General features: G+C 44.5%; 1 protein-coding gene across 3 annotated transcripts in view; it reads left to right on the forward strand.

Annotated features, from left to right (window-relative positions):
• Nucleotides 1-18377, forward strand: part of XYLT1 (xylosyltransferase 1) — a 480356-nt gene that overhangs the window by 425858 nt on the left and 36121 nt on the right. For all 3 annotated transcript variants that reach the window (XM_054533549.2, XM_024241464.3, XM_024241465.3), the window contains one exon: nucleotides 15734-15950. In XM_054533549.2, coding sequence (XP_054389524.1) covers nucleotides 15734-15950 — 217 coding nt within the window. The remainder of the gene's footprint in view (nucleotides 1-15733; nucleotides 15951-18377) is intronic.

Raw genomic sequence — 18377 nt, forward strand, 5'->3', positions numbered from 1 at the left:
CCGTTCCCCAGCCCGGCCCCCGACCACATCTCTGTTTGTAATCTCTGCTTTAAATCTTCACGGCCGTTGCTGGTGGGAGTGTCGTTTTGGCTGGCTCTGTGACAGTTTACCCAGTTATCCACAGCATGGGAGGAACAAAAGCAAGCAGGTAGCTCCGTCTCCTGAGCTTTAAAGAAGTAATCTAGCCAGGTGCGGTGACTCAACGCCTGTAATCCCAGCACTTTGGGAGGCTGAGGTGGGCGGATCACCTGAGGTCTGGAGTTCGAGGCCAGCCTGGCCAACATGGTGAAACCCCATTTCTACTAAAAATACAAAAATTAGCTGGGTGTGGTGGTGCACACCTATAATCCCAGCTACTTGGGAGGCTGAGGCAGGAGAGTCGCTTGAACCTGGGAGTCGGAGGTTTCAGTGAGTGGAGATTGCACCACTGCACTCCAGCCTGGGTGACAGAGGGAGACTCTGTCTCAAAATAGAAAAAAAAAAAAAAAAGGAACCCTAGAATCCTTGTGTTGTATCATTTTTCTAAATTGAAACTTTGATTTCATTCTGCTGACTATTTATGGATTGTTCCTGCCCTACTCACAGCCTACCTTCTTTATATTAAAAAGGAGGCCTCTTTCTGCAACACTCGAACTTGAAGATGCTCTGTAAATCAGCACAGATTAGTTTACTACACTCAGGCCACTAAGAGTACAGAGGCCTGGCTGGATGAGTAAGAAGAATCACGGCCACTGTGTATTGTGTTCCTACTAAGTGGGCCCTTTTTGTATAGGATCCAAATTTGTTTTCACAGCCACTCAATGCAGCTATAAGAATTATTCTCCCCATTTGTCAAGCTTCTGGAGTTTACCTAATTTTTCTGAAGATTCCACAGCTGGTTAAATGCTAGAATTTGAACCCAAGTTTTTCTGGCCCCATAGCTGCAGGAGCGAAGTGGGGCTGGGCAAGGATTCCATGGAGGTGGCTAATTGTCAGAAGTGGCTCAGACATTGGTATTCCTCACCCCCAGGTAGAGAAGGAAAAACCCTTCTTCTCCAGGTAGCAGCTAATAGGTGATTTGTGCAAAGTTGTGTCTGGAGAAAGGAGCCCATTGTAAATGTATCAACTTGTGTGTGAATTACATCCACCCTAGTATTAACTATTTCAGCCTAGTCAGGATTTATTCTCTGAGCACTATTTGTCAGGCACAGTGCTAGGAACTGAGTATAGCACAAGTTAAAAGCAGGAACAGTGAGGTTACACCTTCTAATTTGGAATTCCGATCTACTGTGTTCTAGCTGTGTTGCATTGGACGAGTGACTTAACCTTTCTGAGCTGGTTTCATAATATTATATGAAAATATTAATAGACCTATACTCATTTATTCATTGAGAGGATTAAATGAGATGCTGCATATACAGCATTTGGCATAGTAAATGTTTATGATGATGGTGATGATTATGTCATTGTTGTGATAAGCATAGAACTAAATTGTTGCAGGTAGGAGAAAGAAATAGATGGAGAATGGGCTTGAATTGTGCCTCTAGGTGCCTGAGTACATTTTGTATAATTGATGTGCATCCGTAATTGACAGGTGGTACCCAAATGTCTTGGGACAACATAAAGAAGTCTCAGGTTAAGGAAATGCTTCTTACACCTCCCTCCAAGACCCTAAAACCCAAAGGTCTCTTGACAGAATAGCTCACAAGTTCCAACTCTTGAGCATGAGTCCCCAGCTGGGATTTTCTCATTTACAGGAAGTTAGGGCAGTGATTCAGCATTAATTTAATAGTAAAACAAGCCAATGTCCCATTTACTGGCCACTTCCCTCTTTGTTAGCTGTGGCCTCACCTGCTGCATGAATAAGCCTACCTATAGCCCATCATCCATGGTCCCTCCCAAGTGACCAGAGCTGGGCATGGCTTGGCTCCAGTTCTTTCACTGGTGATGTGTTAGGGAGAACTCTTTTGGTGGGAAATGACAGAAACCCAGCTCAAACTAGCTTAAGGGTAAAGAACATTACCAGATCAGGTAACTAAAACATTAGGGCTGACTTCAGGTATGGCTAAATCAAGCTGTGCAAATTATATCATCAAGCCCAGACTCTCTATTAGTTCTGTTTTTCTGTGTGTACGTTTAATTTTCTGGCACTGGGTGGGGATTATTGGCAATATATTAGCCTCCTTTTATAGATAAGGGAACTGAGACTCAAAAAGGTGAAGTTACTTGCTCAAACTCACAGCACTAGGGCAGCGGGGAGGACTCACACCCACGTGAGTGTTCAGAGAGTCCAAGCTCATAATTCTCATGTGATGAAGCCTCTCTGTATTCTAGGCCTGCTTTCTTCCAAGGCACTGGTGACTTTGAGGCAGCTACTCTGCTTCTCTTGACTTCATTTTCTCCCTTTGAAAAACAAGGAGGTTGCATGAGAAAGTCTCCAAATTCCCTTCCCATTCTGGTATTTCATGTGTCCAGACCAGCCCTGGTAAAAGAGGAGGTGACGGAGGCCGAGATCTTGAAAGACAGAGAGATGGGGATGAACAAAGGCAAGCAGTAAAATACAGAATAGGCCACGGGGTGTCTCAGTTTTTAATTCCACATAGCTCCTAATAGCAATGTTGACCTTCTGTCTTCATCTCCAGCCTTTAGCAGCCAATTTGGACTTCTGGCTCCCACTGTGAAGAGATGGCATAAAGGCAAACTAGTATTCTAATAGCTGCCAAATTGGTCCTGATTGTTTCTGTTATTAAATGAAGGGGAGGGTTGTGTTCACTGTTTCTCCTTGCTTTCCTCCAAAAGTAAAGTCACTAGATATATTGCAAGACAGGTAGCACAATTGTCATTTTCCCAGGCATCCTCAGCAGGGCTTGCAGAAGCAGGTGGCCACACGTTTACTCTCAGCCTGAATAATCCAGGTATTTGGAAACGTCCCTACAAGTCCCTGGCCTTGGCTCAGGGAGCATCAGAGAAGTTTTTCAAATCTCTGAAACCTGTTCAAGTCTCAGTGTGTGGGGACAGGCCTCTTCCAGGGAGCTGGAAGATGAAAATTGGCGTTTCTCTGAGACTTTTCCTTCCCTGGTTGATCTAATTTCTCCGCTTCATCCAGGGTCACCAGGGCCTCCATGTTAGCCCTGGGACACAGTGTGTGAAGTGCCAGAGCATAGATGCTGGAGTCCAGCCACCTGGGTCGAAATGCCAGCTCTTCTATACCACAGCCCTGGGATTCAGCAAATGGCTTCAACAGGCCATGCCTCCGTTTCTCCATCTTTATAAAATTCAAATAATGATCATGGGACTGGGGAGATGGAGCATCATCACTGGCCACAGGAAGGCCCCAAGCTGGGCGCATTCCAGGACATTTTCTCATTTCACCTTCATTTAGCAGGTGTTACCCCATTTCAGAAATGAATACAGCTGAGGTTTGAGAGTCGCTTTACCTTACTCAAGGCCCTACAGCTAGTGAACGACAGAGCTGAGATGGAACCTGGTTCTGTCCGACTTTAAGGCCTGTGTTCTTTTATTACTCTCTAGTGACTGCATTTGAGAGGACCTGCAGGTTCACGCTCTTGAGGTGTGCAGATGAAAGAAAATCCTGCTGAATGTAAATAGAATTATCTTTTTGCATGGGTGAGGGTAGGTCCTTCCCCTATTTCCTAGGGTCAGCATTTTGCAAAGTGTGTTTATGTGCCACCAGGACATGGGGGATTCTTTTGGGTCCTTTATAAGTGGGCGTGCTATGAAAGTTAGGTATTGATCTTATGTGTATCAACAAATTTATAAAATTAGCTGCGCCAACTCATGACTTATGGATATTATGCTTCGAATAAGGCTACATTGAAAGAAAACAGTTGAAGCTATTTAAAGTTAGCTTAGAGGCTGGGTGCAGTGGCTCACACCTGTAATCCCAGCATCCTGGGAGGCTGATGTAGGAGGATCGCTTAAGGCCAGGAGTTTGAGGCTTGCACCACTGCACTGCAGCCTGGGTGACAAAGCGAGATCATGTCTCTAAAAATAATAAAGTTGGCTTAGAGCAGAATATTAAGGGGCCTCTTGTATAGGATGCTACATAAAGCACATAGCATAGCAGTTAAGAATCCAGGCTCTGGAGCCAGACTGTCAAGATTCACGGGCCAGCTCTAATGCCCACTCACAATGTGTGACCTTGGGTAAGTTACGTGAGTTACCTGTGTATCAGTTTTCTCATCTGTAAGATGGGAATGATGATAATCATACCAATCCCATAGAGTTGTTGCAAGAATTAATACATGGAAAAGCCCTTGGGGACAGTTAGTTGCGCCTATTAAGTTGATGATGATCATAATGGTGGTGGTGGTAGTGGTGATAATGATGGTGTTGTTGACATGAGAAGAATCTTGATGATAATCACACATGATTAAGATGTTACAAAAATGTTCAATAACTCTTATGTTCAATAACTCTCATGTCCACTGGGGACATGGGAGATTCTTTTGGGCCCTTTATAAGTGGGCATGTGATGAAAGTTAGGTATTGACCTTATATGTATCGACAACAATTTATAAAATTAGCCACTCCAACCCATGATTTATGGATATTATGCTTAAAGTAAGGTGAAGCATAGTAAGAGAAACAGCTATCATTTCAAATATAAGAAAGCCAGGCAGGTAGATTCCAGCCCCAGGTCAGAAGTGGTATAGAGAAGTTTCTGTCTCTTCTCCGGTCTGAACTACATCTGCCAGAGGCAGCACTCTCCTACTGGAGGCCAGGATGGCATCTGAGCTGCCTCCCTAGCTCCCCTTTTCTGACATTGAACTAATCATCAGACCCAAACCTCCTTTGATGTATAAACAAGCAAATGTTTAACCAAAAGTTGGCAAATCAGTCGAGAGCCTGGCCAGGAACCTCCTCCAGGCAAATCCGCATTCAGGAAGCCCTTTGGTGCCAGCTTGCTTATTGAGAGAAGAGCTCTCTTTCTGGCTAACTTGTAGCTCCATGATTGATGCGAGGAGATCATTAATATCTCATCTCCAATAGGGAAAGCAGATTGCATTTCTCTTTTGCTTTCCTTAAACCCAACCGATGCGTTCATGACTGTTTGCACGTTCACTTTATTTAAGCCAATTATAGCAGCCACGTCAAAATAAAGTCTGGCATTATGTAGGCACCCACACAAAACTGCACACACATACCTCCCTGGGCCTCAACGTGTGTTTTTAGGTCATCTATAGAACTTTTCTTCCTTCCAAACAATACACAAAGAAGTTAGACAAAAGACTAGAGGGGAAGTACCTTCCCAGTGTCATCTCTGAAAGATAGAGTATGATTTTTATTTTCTTCTTTGCATTTTTTAATGTTCCAAACCATCTATGAAGGCTATGCATTCCTTTTACAATCAGAAAAAAGTCAGTAAACAATGTTTTCAAAAATACATGAAATGTGGAAAACCAATTAGCCCTCAACAGACCTTTAGACGCTTGGCGATGCAAGCTGATTCAGAGACGTGAGCCCTGTGAAGAATGTGAACCACCAAGCCCAGGTACTCCAGCCTCAGGATTCAGGCCACTGACTCTGCATTTCCACTTGAGCTTCTTTTTCTTCCCTCCGTGAATATCAAACCTAAGTCAGCTTTCTCCACACAGGGCAGCAGTAATAACTGGTACATGTGCCACTGATTATCCTAAGCACCTTACAGATATTCACTCTTCTACAACAACCCCATGACGTAAGTGTGATCATTATGCCCATTTTCCAGATGGGGACACTGAGGCTGGAAAGATTAAATAACATACAGCTCATAGGTGGTGAGACAGACTTGAAGCCAAGCAGAGTGACTCCAAAGTCGGGGTTCTTTTTATTTTTCTTTTTGAGACAGAGTCCTGCTCCATCACCCAGGCTGGAGTGCAATCTCAGCTCACTCCAACCTCCACCTCCAAGGTTCAAGCGATTCTTGTGCCTCAGTCTCCCAAGTAGCTGGGATTACAGGCATGTGCCACCATGCCTAGCTAATTTTTGTAGTTTCAGTAGAGATGGGGTTTTGCCATGTGGTCCAGGCTGGTCTCGAACTCTTGAGCTCAAGTGATCCACCTGCCTCGGCCTCCCAAAGTGCTGGGATTACAGGCGTTAGCCACCACGCCCAGCCTGAAGTCAGCGTGCTTAACCACCATGCTGCACTGACTCCCTAAGGGTGCTGACTGCGGAGTTTCCCTCCATATCCAAGCCACGTGGACTTGTGGGTGGTATGTCCCTTCCACCAGTCACATCAAGTCGGCCACTATGAAGTGAGGTTGTGAAGCTGAGGACTTCCCTGTAGCTTCCTTTGTCAGCCACAGGGCCCTTGCACTCTCAATTTTCTGTCACTCATAAAGGCCTTCCCCATAACTCCTTAGAGGACTGATTCCTTCTCTTTGAGCTTGCATGCCACCTGCTCCTCAGTGAAGCCTTCCCCAGTGATCTCCACTAATTAAGTCCCTGTCTCTTTATTTTCTACCATTACCCCCATATTTGTTCCTATATAGCATGTAATTTTATATTTGTGTTTCATATTTCTCGATGTCTACTTACTTATTAGAAACTTGTGGCTAGAGTGTGGAATGCAGAGCCTGACACTAAGGCTTGAATCCCCTCATTGCCACTCACCAGCTGTGTGGGTCTTGGGAAATTTGCTTAACCTTTCTGTGTCTATGTTCCTTCATTTGTAAAATGAGCCCTCATGGGGTTGCAGTGAATTCTAAACAAAAGAATATATATTAAGTGCATAGAACAGAGCCTAGAATGTAGTATATGCGCAATAAATGGTAGCTGTTGTTATTTACGCTTTTTGTCTCGCCTAGAAGAGAGAGAAGGGCAGGGGTGATGTCCATCATATTTAAAACCATTTTCTCAGTGCATAGAGCAGGGCCTGGAATATCGAAGGTGCTCTCTAATGCTGCTAAAGGAATGAATTCCCCAAGCCTTCTTGATCTTCCAGCTACTGTAGGATAGAGGCATGACAATTGACTCCAGCTCAGGCCCAGAAGGGGCACAGCCTACCCTGGGCCTGAGAGAAATGGCTAGCAGGGGCATTGAGGAACTGCCAAACTTCAAAATCAGTGAGCTGAATCCTCACGAGCTCATCCAGAGCTTGGACAGAATTAGAAGGATGGCCAGGACACTTGTCACCTTCATGCCACAACCATGGCTATTGCACAACTAAAACAAGGACTTCTGTCCTTGGTGCTGAAATATCATTGCTCTGCCAGACAAAAGGATTTCTTCTTAGCCGTGGAGGTGTCCTATGTACCTGTCTACCAAATCCCAGAAGAGAGAAGAGGACAGATAGAAATTCACCTTGATAAAGGAAAAAAACATAAAGCATTGTAACGAACATTATGGAGCCCTTACTATGTGCTAAGCACTGTGCTAAGCCCTCCCTATATACAATCTCATTTGAATCATCACACCAGCTCTGTGAATTAGGTATTATGATCACCATTTCCCCTGTGAGAAACCAAAGTACCACATGATTAAAATTGCCTAAGGTTAGTAGAAGACACAAGACTTGGGCCAAGTAATCTGGCTCCAGGACTCAAAATCTTGCCCCTGCATCCCAATAGAATAATATTTAGCTGTGACTTTGTGCCAATAGAGAAAAATCTCAGGCAGCTAAACTGCCCTTTCCTGAGAGCCTGGGAAGAGCTGTGTGAGCCCGTTCACATAGCTGACTGATTTCATGCATTGTGGGTCTGTATGATTTATTCCATGACTTTATTTTTTAACTAAAATCCTTAGGTTGTACTTATGCCGAAGGAGTAATCAAGATTCAATGACAGATTACCAGACAGGAAAACAGAAAAGGGGGAGATTTTATTTTTTCTAGGCATTGTGACTTTGGATGTATCATTTGTACTTTCATTCTCAGGTTTTTTTTTTTAATTTGTAGCATTAGCTATATTAGCTGCTTGTGAAGATTCCTTCTTGCTCAGATATGCTATAAACTTGAAGAGCAGTGTTATTCCTTCTAAAACTTACAGTGGGACAGCTTAATTCTGGAATAATTCCATGCTCAATGAATATATCAAGATTGTAGCCAGTGAATTAACTGAATTGAGAAACTTCTTTATCATCCACCTTTCTGACATTATTTCCAAAAGCCACAGATGTTTTTTTAACTGACTTCTTCTCCCATGGGGGAGAATCAGGACTCCTTCCCACCCTCTGTCTGATTTACTTTGATGCTCAGCTGAGTAGATTTGGTCCCTGGGATGTCCCAATAGGATCATATTTAGCTGTGACTTTTTCCCATAGTGTGCTAATAGGTAAAAATATCAGGAAGGTGAACTGCCCCTTCCTCAGAGCCTAGGAAGTAAAACTGAATGCAAATGATTTCATATTTGACCTCAGGTAGAAGACAGATGTCTTCTAGAGGTCTGGCAGAAAGATTCTTCCAAAGCCAACAATAAGCCCTTTTCTTTTGATTCTCTCTCATTTCTGGGCATTGTTTTTTCAAGCATTAGAAGATCATAGATCCATTGTTTCTGTCTTTTTGGTGGGAATGTGGTGAATCGGGGCATCAAAGATGGCAGAGTAGTTAAGAGCTTGCATTGGATCCAGCTAGACCTGCATTGAAATTCAAGACTTCTGGCTGTGTGACCTTGAGAAAGTTACATAACTTTTCTGAGCTTCAATTTTCTTTTCTGTTAAATGTGTGTTAGAAGGATCCGATACCTAGTTAACGAATGTCTGTGACTTCCTGATTGCCCAACAGGTGTGGCTGTTACCCTTCTCTTTATTCATTTTTTCAGTAAATATTTATTAAGCACCAGTTGTATGGTAAGCTCCGATCTAAGCAGTAGGGATACAGCAGTGAACAAAAATAGACAAAAATCTCTGCCATCTTGCAGCTTACATCTAGTGAGTGGAAATAGACAACAGACTAAATAAATATCTTGTATATTGTGTTAGAAAGTGAAAAGTCCTGTGGAGAAATACAAAGCATGAAAGGAGGATAGAGAATGCCAGGCATGGGGGAGGGATGTCATCCTTAGGTAAGAAGGGATTGATGGTTGAGCTGGTTCATTGCTTGGGTGAACAGCGCTTACTAAACACTTTGCAAGGCCCTGTGAGAGCATCATCCATCACACTTTGCAGCTGATTCAGGAGGCTGTCAAGACAGCTGTCATGGGGCTCATCTTACAGATGAGGAAACTGGCATTCAGAGAGGTTAAGCCAGCCCCACACCTCATAGCCTGTGAATGCAGAGGCAGGATTAGTACCTAGATCACCCAGTGTCTGTTTGCTATAGTGTCACCTGTTGCCCCAGGTAACCTACTCAATGGGAAATGAAAAGGAAGAGTGCATCATTGGTCACCTTTTGTATACTGGGCTTACTGCTACAGATCTGCACTTCACGCCTCAGGTGACAGAGCCATGCACCCCTTGTTGGTGAGCCACATTTTATCAAAAGTCACTCAGGTGTTCACTGACTTACCTTGCCTTCCAATTTTACCTTTTCAAGTTATGGTAAAGAAAGGGAAGAAAAAATGCAAATCCCTGCCCAAACAGCCGATGCCTCTCCCCTGGTAGATACCCCATTGCTGGGCCTCTGTCACCATCTCCTAGTCCAAGACTTAAGTCCCCATTCACCCCTGTGACTCCAGAAACTTTTCTGAGACCTAGGGAATTGATTGTCTCCATTTACTCTTAGTTAACCAAAGCATGCGTTTGCAGCATATCAGTTTTTGAATGCGGTAAATACAGCAACCCATCTCCCAATCCCATGAATATTTCATTTTGGAGATGACTACATAAATATTGTATTTGAATATTATGGTCTGGGACATCACATTAAAATTGCAAGACGATGCTATTATCCCATATAATGGAACATGAAATTAAAAAACTGGTGAATGGAAAGAAAAATTTTGCTAGTCCTCTCACCTGTATTTCTTCTCTGTCTCTCTCTCACGGTTAGTCTGGTAACCATGTAAGTTTGAATACAAATTATCTAAAATTGAAAGTTTCAAGCATGGTTAAGTGCATCGACTGGGACATTTTTGTATAATTAGCACTAGCCAGAGGCAAGGCAGGGTTTTATTTTCCTAAACTCAGGGGCTTCCTTTGATGGCCCAGTTAGAGCTCAGTTACATTTCAGTGGGTTAATACTGTATTACAAAAAATCTTCGCTGAGTTCCTTCCCAGCAAGAACATGACTTTGCTAATGAGCTTGGATTATCTGTCTTCCATTGTCTGTCTGACCCCTGTAGGGATTTAACTTTACAATCCAGACCTAGCCCAATTTTGTATTTTACCAAGGGGGAAACTGAGACACAGAGGACTCCTCTCCAGCAAGAACATGGCTTTGCTAATGAGCTCAGATTTTGCATGTGGAAAGATGTGTTAGAGAAAGAGCAAGACCCGTGACATAGGACACCTGGGTCTTTTGGTTGGTTCTACCCTTGTGTTGAGTCCTCTGTGTGTCCTTAGAAAAGTTGCCAGTCTTCTCTGGGCTCCCGTGTATCCATATGAGATGTATTGCTTGCGCCATGCCCTTTTCCTGAGTATAACAATGTGACTTATAGAATGTCAAAGCTGGAGAGTACCTTGGGAATTACCTAACCCAGGATTATTGTGACTGGACCGATGGCTTATGGGCTGGATTCATCCTAGGGAGATGTTTTATTCAACCAGAAATGCTTTTTTATTTTAAAGGAGTGGAAGTGCATTTCAGAATGTGTGTCCTTCACTTCTCTGCTAATTTCATCACTCCTTGTTTTTTCATATTCAGGCTGCTTCACACGCTTCCATTATCTGTCTGACCCCCCTATAGGAATCTAACTTTACAACCCATATCTAGACCAACTTTGTATTTTACCAAGGAAGAAACTAAGACTCAGAGAGGACTCCTTAACATTTTGAAGTCACCCAGCTGGTGACAGGTAAAACCACACTGCCCTGCAGATGAAAAGCACATTTCAGCCGAATTAAGTCTGTTCCCTGCCAGCATCATCGTCATCGCCATTTCATTACACCATCATCCATTTTGTGATGACTTAGATGTATTATGTCATTATCTTCCATAGTAGCCAATGTCTAGAGGTGGGTTTTCTGCTCATGCAGAAAAGAAATGCTGAGAATGTAGGTTTACTAATGAGGTTTCAAGTAATTCCCTTGAGTGGATGTCAGTGGATTTGTGGGAAGCCCAGTGAGAGGGAATTCTTTCTGGAATTCAGCATGACTACCAGGGCAGGACCATCTTCAGCTTCCAAACCCTGAAGTCTCCTCATCACAGTAGACTTTTCTTGAGCAGCTGACCTGCACTGTCCTAGGAACTGGAAGGGAGGCACAAAGTCTGGAGCCAAAGTGTGTTGTAGTGAGAACAAAGGCTACCTGCAAGGAGACAGGTAACTCCAGTCTGAAGACAGAGTAATGAGGTCTGTTGCAGAAATGCAGACAGCTCTAGAACTCTAAGCAGACTGGCTCAGTGGAAGAGGAGGCATTTTTGTGCCACAGCCCTGGCTACCTGCCCTGTCTGGAGCCTAAGAACCTTCCCACACATCATGGTTGTGATGAAGTTGAAATCATTCAGGCATGTATTAGGACTTTTTCAAACGCAAGTGAGGAATCTCATCTCAAAAATGCCTTAAGCACATAACACACAAGTCTGGGAGAGGGTCAGGCACAGTGAGACCCAGAATCTCAAGTGAACCCATCAAGCCCTTGGCACTGTGTCTTTCTGTCTCCTATTTCCAGTTTGCTCTATTGTCAGACAACCTCTGTATTCATGGTGATAAGATGGCTACCAGCAGCCCTAGGCTCACATCCTCCCTGCCAGAAATCTCACAGAAAAGCCCCTCCTTCTCAGTAACTCCAGCAACAATCCAAGACCTAGTCTCAGACCCGGCTTGCATTGCTGGCCCATCCCAGAACTGATTATGGAGGCCAGACAGATGGGATGCTCTGATCCATCCTGGGTCATGTTCCCACCCCTGGTGCTAGGGTGAGGATACAAACCCAACTAAACTGAGACTTAAGGATGAGTCCAAAGTAAAGCAAAAGGTGGTTCCCAGAAAAATCATAAATGGATGCTGAGCAGGCAAAAACAAGGCATGGAGCACCGATACCTGCTGCAGCATGGATGAACCTGGAAAACATTATGCCAAGCAAAAGATGCAGACACAAAAGGCCATGTATTGTATGACTGCCTTTATATGAAATATCTAGAATTGGTAAACCCATAGAGGCAGAAGACAGACTGATGGTTATCAGGGGCTAGCATGAATGGGGAGTGGCTGCGTAACGTGTATGGGGTTTTCTTTTGGGGGCTGATGAAATGTTTTGAAGCTAGGCAGAGGTGACAGTTGGACAACATTGTTAATGAACTAATTCCACTAAACTGTACACCTTAAATGCTTAATTTTAAACCACTGCTGTTATAGCAGAGCCCCTGGTCCCCCTCCAGTCTGCATGGAGCCTGCATGGAGTAGGCACTCGGTGCTGCCTGTAGCAATCCACACAGTGCCTTTGTGGAAAATAGAAAAGGCAGCTCTTCCTTGAGACACTTAGATCCCCTTGATCATAAAATCATTTCTTGGTCTCTTGTTATTTTACACTGTGTGGATGTCATCTTTATTAAAAACGCATGACCTTTTCAATCTGTGTCATCTGCCCAGAGCAGTCTCCCAATTAAGCCAAACTGGTCTGCTCTCCAGATCTCTGATGAGTCTGTTTTCTGTCTAGAATGTCCATTTTCTTTCCTCCCTTCACCCCTCCCAGCCTGACTCGGGCCCTGCCTCATCCATGACGCCATCCCTGACCACCAACCAAGTCCACAGCATGCTGGCTTTTCAGCCTTGCTCTAGTCCCCATTTTTCCAGAAGTTCCTTGAAACTCATTTAACCTAGGGTTACATGTGCCTGTATCATATTTGCCCAGTCAGACTATGAGTTCCTAGAAGATAAAGCCTGCTGTTTATAGTGTTTCCTGTCTTTCACTGTACCCACCACAAGGCTGGGGTTGTGGTAGGTGCTGGACATCTATTTGCCTATTGATGGATTCAGTGTCTATCCATTCTGTGAATACTCACTAAGCACTTACTATGTGCCAGGCACAGAGTGATGAGCAAAAACAAGAACCACCCTAGCTCACATGAAGCTTGTAGTCTACTGGAAAGGGTAGACAGTAATCACAGAATCACAGAAATGTGCTATGGCAAGTTGCTGAGTTCATACACATGTAAAAATGGGTGAATAAAAGTACTGTCTCTGGGGTTTTCATGAGAATTAAAGTAGATAATCCATATAAAGCCCTTGGGATGATAATGCTCATGTTTTCGTTGCTATGGTGATGGTGGTAGTGATAATGGGGATGAAGATGGTGGTGATACTGAAATTGGTGATGATGGTGGTGATGATGGCGATGGGGGTGATGACAGTGGTGATAATGAAAATTGTGATGATGGTAATGGCAATGATGGTGGAAGAAATTACAGTGTTGTAAGACTGTAAGGACTGGGAGAGTAGCTTTTGGTCTGCAATCTGATCGATGAATTGAAGTTCACTCAGGGAACACTGAAGGGGAGAGGAAGAAGTCAGTCATTCCCAGCACATACAGAGTCCATGACTGAAGGCACATGTGTAAGGAAACTGTGGTGGTGTGGAGAAGCATTCATACAATAGAGTTATTTATAAGGGCTTGAAAAATCCAGAGTCCTGGTCATGTGTAAAGGCCAGCAGGCTGAAGGAGCAGAAAGATCCCTGAGTTCAACTCTAGACTGTAAGCTCCCATCTAGATAACTAGCTCCTTAGGAGCAGAGATCGTCCTTACTTTTCCTTGACCTCCACCATGGGCCAGCACAGTACCTGGCACATGATACGTGAAAATGGTGACAGTGGTGCTGATAATGAAGATGGAGATGATGATGATGGTGGCGGTGACAGTGATGATAATGAAAATGGTGATGATGGTAATGGCAATGATGGTTATGTGTGCAATGAATGTTAATTGCTAATGGACTGAGCGTTTGGTCCAAAAGGCTTGGTTCTAGCTCTGTCCACCCTCCCAAACGCCTGCGTCACCAGCTCTGGGACCTGAACAGCTTTGGTTTCTGCATCTACAAAATAGGAAATGCCAACTCTGCCCAGCCTGCCTTGCAAAATTCTAAACAAGATGATTATATGTATATAGTTACTAGAGTAGGAGTTATTAATCTAGGGTTCATGGGAAAAATTCAGGGGAGGTTCGTGATTTTGGATGAGAAGAAAATGATATCTTTTTTAATGGAATTCCAACTGAAATCTAGCTAAATGTAGGTAACAAATCACAGTAGTATTAGCTGTAACTGACTCAGTCACCAGTAGGAATCATCTATTTTCCTATTGCATTATAGTTGGTGCAGATACCTCTAAATATCATTTATGCTCACCACTACTTCAAAATTTCAGGAGTTAGGCCAGGCACAATGGCTCACACCTGTAATCCCAGCACTCTGTGAGGCCAAGGTGGGCGGATCACCTGAGGTCAGGAGTTCAAGGCCAGCCTGGCCAACATGGTGAAACCCCATCTCTACTAAAAATACCAAAAAAAAAAAAAAAAATTAGCTGGGCAAGGTAGTGTGTGCCTGTAATCCCAGCTACTCAGGAGGCTGAGGCAGGAGAATCACTTGAACCCAGGAAGCGGAGGTTGCTGTGAGCCAAGATCACGCCAGTGCACTCCAGCCTGAGCTATAGAGTGAGACCCTGTCTCAAAAAAAAAAAAAAAAATTACAGGACTTAATAGACCTGCCATGATATCTTGTTATTTAATGTATTAATAAAGAAACACATGTATTAGCATACATTCAGTGTTTTAAAAAAATGTATTTTGTAATCCAGGCCACATGCAGTGGCTCACACCTATAATCCCAGCACTTTGAGAGGCCAAGGTGGGAGGACTGCTTGAGGCCAGGAGTTTTACGCCAGCCTAAGCGAGACCCCGTCTCTACAAAAAATTTAAGCAGCAGCCAGACATGGTGGTGCATGCCTGTAATCCCAGTGCTTTGGGAGCCTGAAGCCAGAAGTTCAAGATCAGTCTAGGCAACATAGTGAGATCCCATCTCTACAAAAATAATTTTCAAAATCAGTGAGACATGGTCATGCATGCCTGTAGTCCTAGCTACTCGGGAGCCTGAGGCAGGAGGGTCACGTGAGCCCAGAAGTTTGAGGCTGAGGGGAGCTAGGATTACACCAGTGCTCTCCAGCCTAGGCAACGGAACATGACCCTGTCTCAAAAAGTAAAAATTTTAAAGATGTTGTAATCCTGTATATAATGTGTGAGTCAAGAAGCACAGGCATTACTATATATCAGAACTTTGGTGGGTTTTTATTTTATTTTTCACTGTTTCATAACCCTGTATATTGTGTTGTATGCATTGAAGAGCACTATTCTGCATTCACTAAACTGCCAAGGCCTCTATGGCATAAGGAGGTTGTTGCCAAGTTCTCTAGAGGAGGAGTAGCTGTAGCAGATGATCACTGACATCTGACTGTGCTGGGTAAGTCCCCTGGGCTCTCTAAGCCTCAGTGCCCTCATATGGAAATTGGGGGTCAAATAGTACCTGCGTCATAGGGGTAGATACAGTAATGTGCCTCACGTGTGGGGATCAAGTGATAAACTCCATGCAGAGCCCTGGGGCAGTACCTGGCACACAGCATGCACTCAATAATTGCCATCACCACTATGATTGTGTTGTTTTGTTTGGACTCTGGCTGAAGTTCTGCCTTTCAGGACACCTCTGGGCTAAGGGCAGCTTTCTCTCTCCCAGGTTCATTCGGAAACAGGGCCTGGATCGGCTCTTCCTGGAGTGCGACGCTCACATGTGGCGCCTGGGAGATCGGCGGATCCCAGAGGGCATCGCCGTGGATGGCGGTTCGGACTGGTTCCTGCTGAACCGGAGGTTTGTAGAGTATGTGACCTTCTCCACAGACGATCTGGTGACCAAGATGAAACAGTTCTACTCCTACACCCTGCTTCCTGCCGAGGTGAGTATCTGGGAAAATTTTCCCAAGAAAGGTAGTGGCTTGTTCTAGCCTTTGTGGCAAAGCAGATGCTGAATTTTTGGCAAAGAGATTCTGGGTCCACCTACATTGTCCTCTACACATCCAGACATCCTTGCTGTCTTAGCAGGATGCCTGGTCTCCCTCCAGTCTGCACAGAGGCTGCATGGAGTAGACACACGGTGCTACCACCAGCAGTCTACACAGTGTCTTTGTGTAAAATAGAAAAGGCAGCTCTTCCTCAAGACACTTGGCTTTCATTGGTCATAAAAACCACGATACACAGATTTTGTTAGAACAAGAATCTTACAGCTATTTTCCAGAAAACTGTTATTTAAAAAACCCTTCTGATATCCACAATGCTGATGGCACCCCTAAAAGGTATGTAGTGCGTAACCTGCACAACTGTATATGCTGACCCTTTCAGGACACACCCACAACAACTTTTTTTTTTTTTTTTTTTTTTTTTTTGTTGTTGAGACAGTCTTCCTCTGTCATCCAGGCTGGAGTGCAGTGGCACAATCTCTGCTCACTGCAACCTCCCCCTCCAGAGTTGAAGCAATTCTGCTGCCTCAGCCTCTTGAGTAGCTGGGATTATAGGCGCCCACCACCACACCCAGCTAATTTTTGTATTTTTAGTAGAGATGGGGTTTTGTCATGTTGGCCAGGCTGGTCTTGAACTCCTGGCCTCAAGTGGTCCTCCTGCCTCAGCCTCCCAAAGTGCTGGGATTGCAGGCATGAGCCACCATGCCCAGCCGCCACATCAACTTTTGACACATCCTTCACAGTGACCAGTCATGTAATGGCCACCTTTTTACACCAAGCATGCCTCTTCTCATGTTGAACATTGCTCTGTTATTCCCTGAAGAAAAGGGTGTTGGTTTCATAAGTCATACTCCATTAATCCAGAATATTCTAAAACAGTCCCAGCCCCATCTAGAACTGGGGAGGGGATCCAGTTCTGAAGGACTGTCACTGACAGACATTCCCTTAGCTGCCTGCCGGTCAGAGCTGGGTTGAGGGATTCCAGATTCATCTTCCTGACCTCCAGGTTGATTGCATCCTCATTTCCAATCCAGCTTGAGAAAAGTGCAGAGCTGGTTCCATTTCTATTGAGCCTATGGCATTTCTCATGAATGGTCCCTTGTTCCTTCCCTGGACCACGTAGGCTATGTGTGTTTCTGCAGGCCACACACCCAGCACATCTCTCGCCTGTGTGTGGGGCAGTGCCAAGCTCCGGGGAGGGCTGACTGCCCCCGTCACCCAGAGGGATGATGAGCTTGTCATCACTGGGCCAGGTTTTACTATTCTGCACACATGTTAAGTAATCAGCTTTTAATCCTATTTCAGCAAAAATCACCTCTTCTCTCAATTCTGATAACCTCCTCATCCATTATATTGCAGGGAATTTCTGTATCATTATGAAAGGACACAGAGCAATCGGTAATTGGGTACATTTTACCACTGCTTGATGGAGAATGGATGCCTCCCTGGGCTTGTAGGCAATTCAAGCTTAAAATCCAGGTTCATGGGCATGTCATTTAGTGTCACAGGAAGGTCAGCAGGGGGTGGTGGGTGGAGCCTCATTTACCCACCCATCCATTTAGAAGACATTGTTTGGGAGTTTGGCTATTTTTAATCAAGATGCCCACCACGATACTGGTGACCAAAGCTCCGTGTGTGTGCTTTCTCTGCCCCTCCCTGGCCCCAGCACACACAAGCACATACACTCCAGGGTCGCTGTTCAGTCCCACCTCCTGCATCTCTGCCTTCCCTTCCTTCTCCCAGACCACTTCAAGAGGACTGGTTTAGAAGAAATCAGAAGGCTGTGCCCATAAACTTGTAACGGGCAGACACAGGTTCCCCAACAGCTTCCTTTAGGGAGAGAGAACAGAGAGGAAATATATTTGCCTGGGACTGTCTATTATAGAAATATTTCTCTCACTCTCACTCTCTGGTAGTCTCTCAAGTACTCCAGTGATTGTTTCTCCTCTAGTTTTTCTTTTCAGATCCAACATGGCCTCTTTCTCAGATCCCTTAAAGCGGATGGCCAAGAATCCTGGGATTAGGGAGAAAATATGGCATCTGGTTCAGTACCGTGGACAGCAAGCAGCCCCACCCACTCCTTTCCCTATGTTGCCGTCCTGCTATGCAGGAAGCCCTGGGTCTAATGCAACCATCAATCTGGTCTCCCTACCCCAGGGGTGAAATTCCACCGCACCAGTCAGACTTGAATCCCTTTGATTTCACAGAGCATCCACCTGCACTCTGAGTTGGACCACATGGGCAGCTGACCTCAAATGCATGCAGAGAACATAAGAGTCCCTTAACAGTCGGGTAGTTGTGTTATACATTTTTGCATTGCTATGAAGGAATATCTGAGGCTTGGTAATTTATAAAGAAAAGAGGTTT

The sequence above is a fragment of the Pongo abelii genome, chromosome 18 (assembly GCF_028885655.2).
Source record: "Pongo abelii isolate AG06213 chromosome 18, NHGRI_mPonAbe1-v2.0_pri, whole genome shotgun sequence".
In the NCBI taxonomy this organism is placed as follows: domain Eukaryota; kingdom Metazoa; phylum Chordata; class Mammalia; order Primates; family Hominidae; genus Pongo; species Pongo abelii.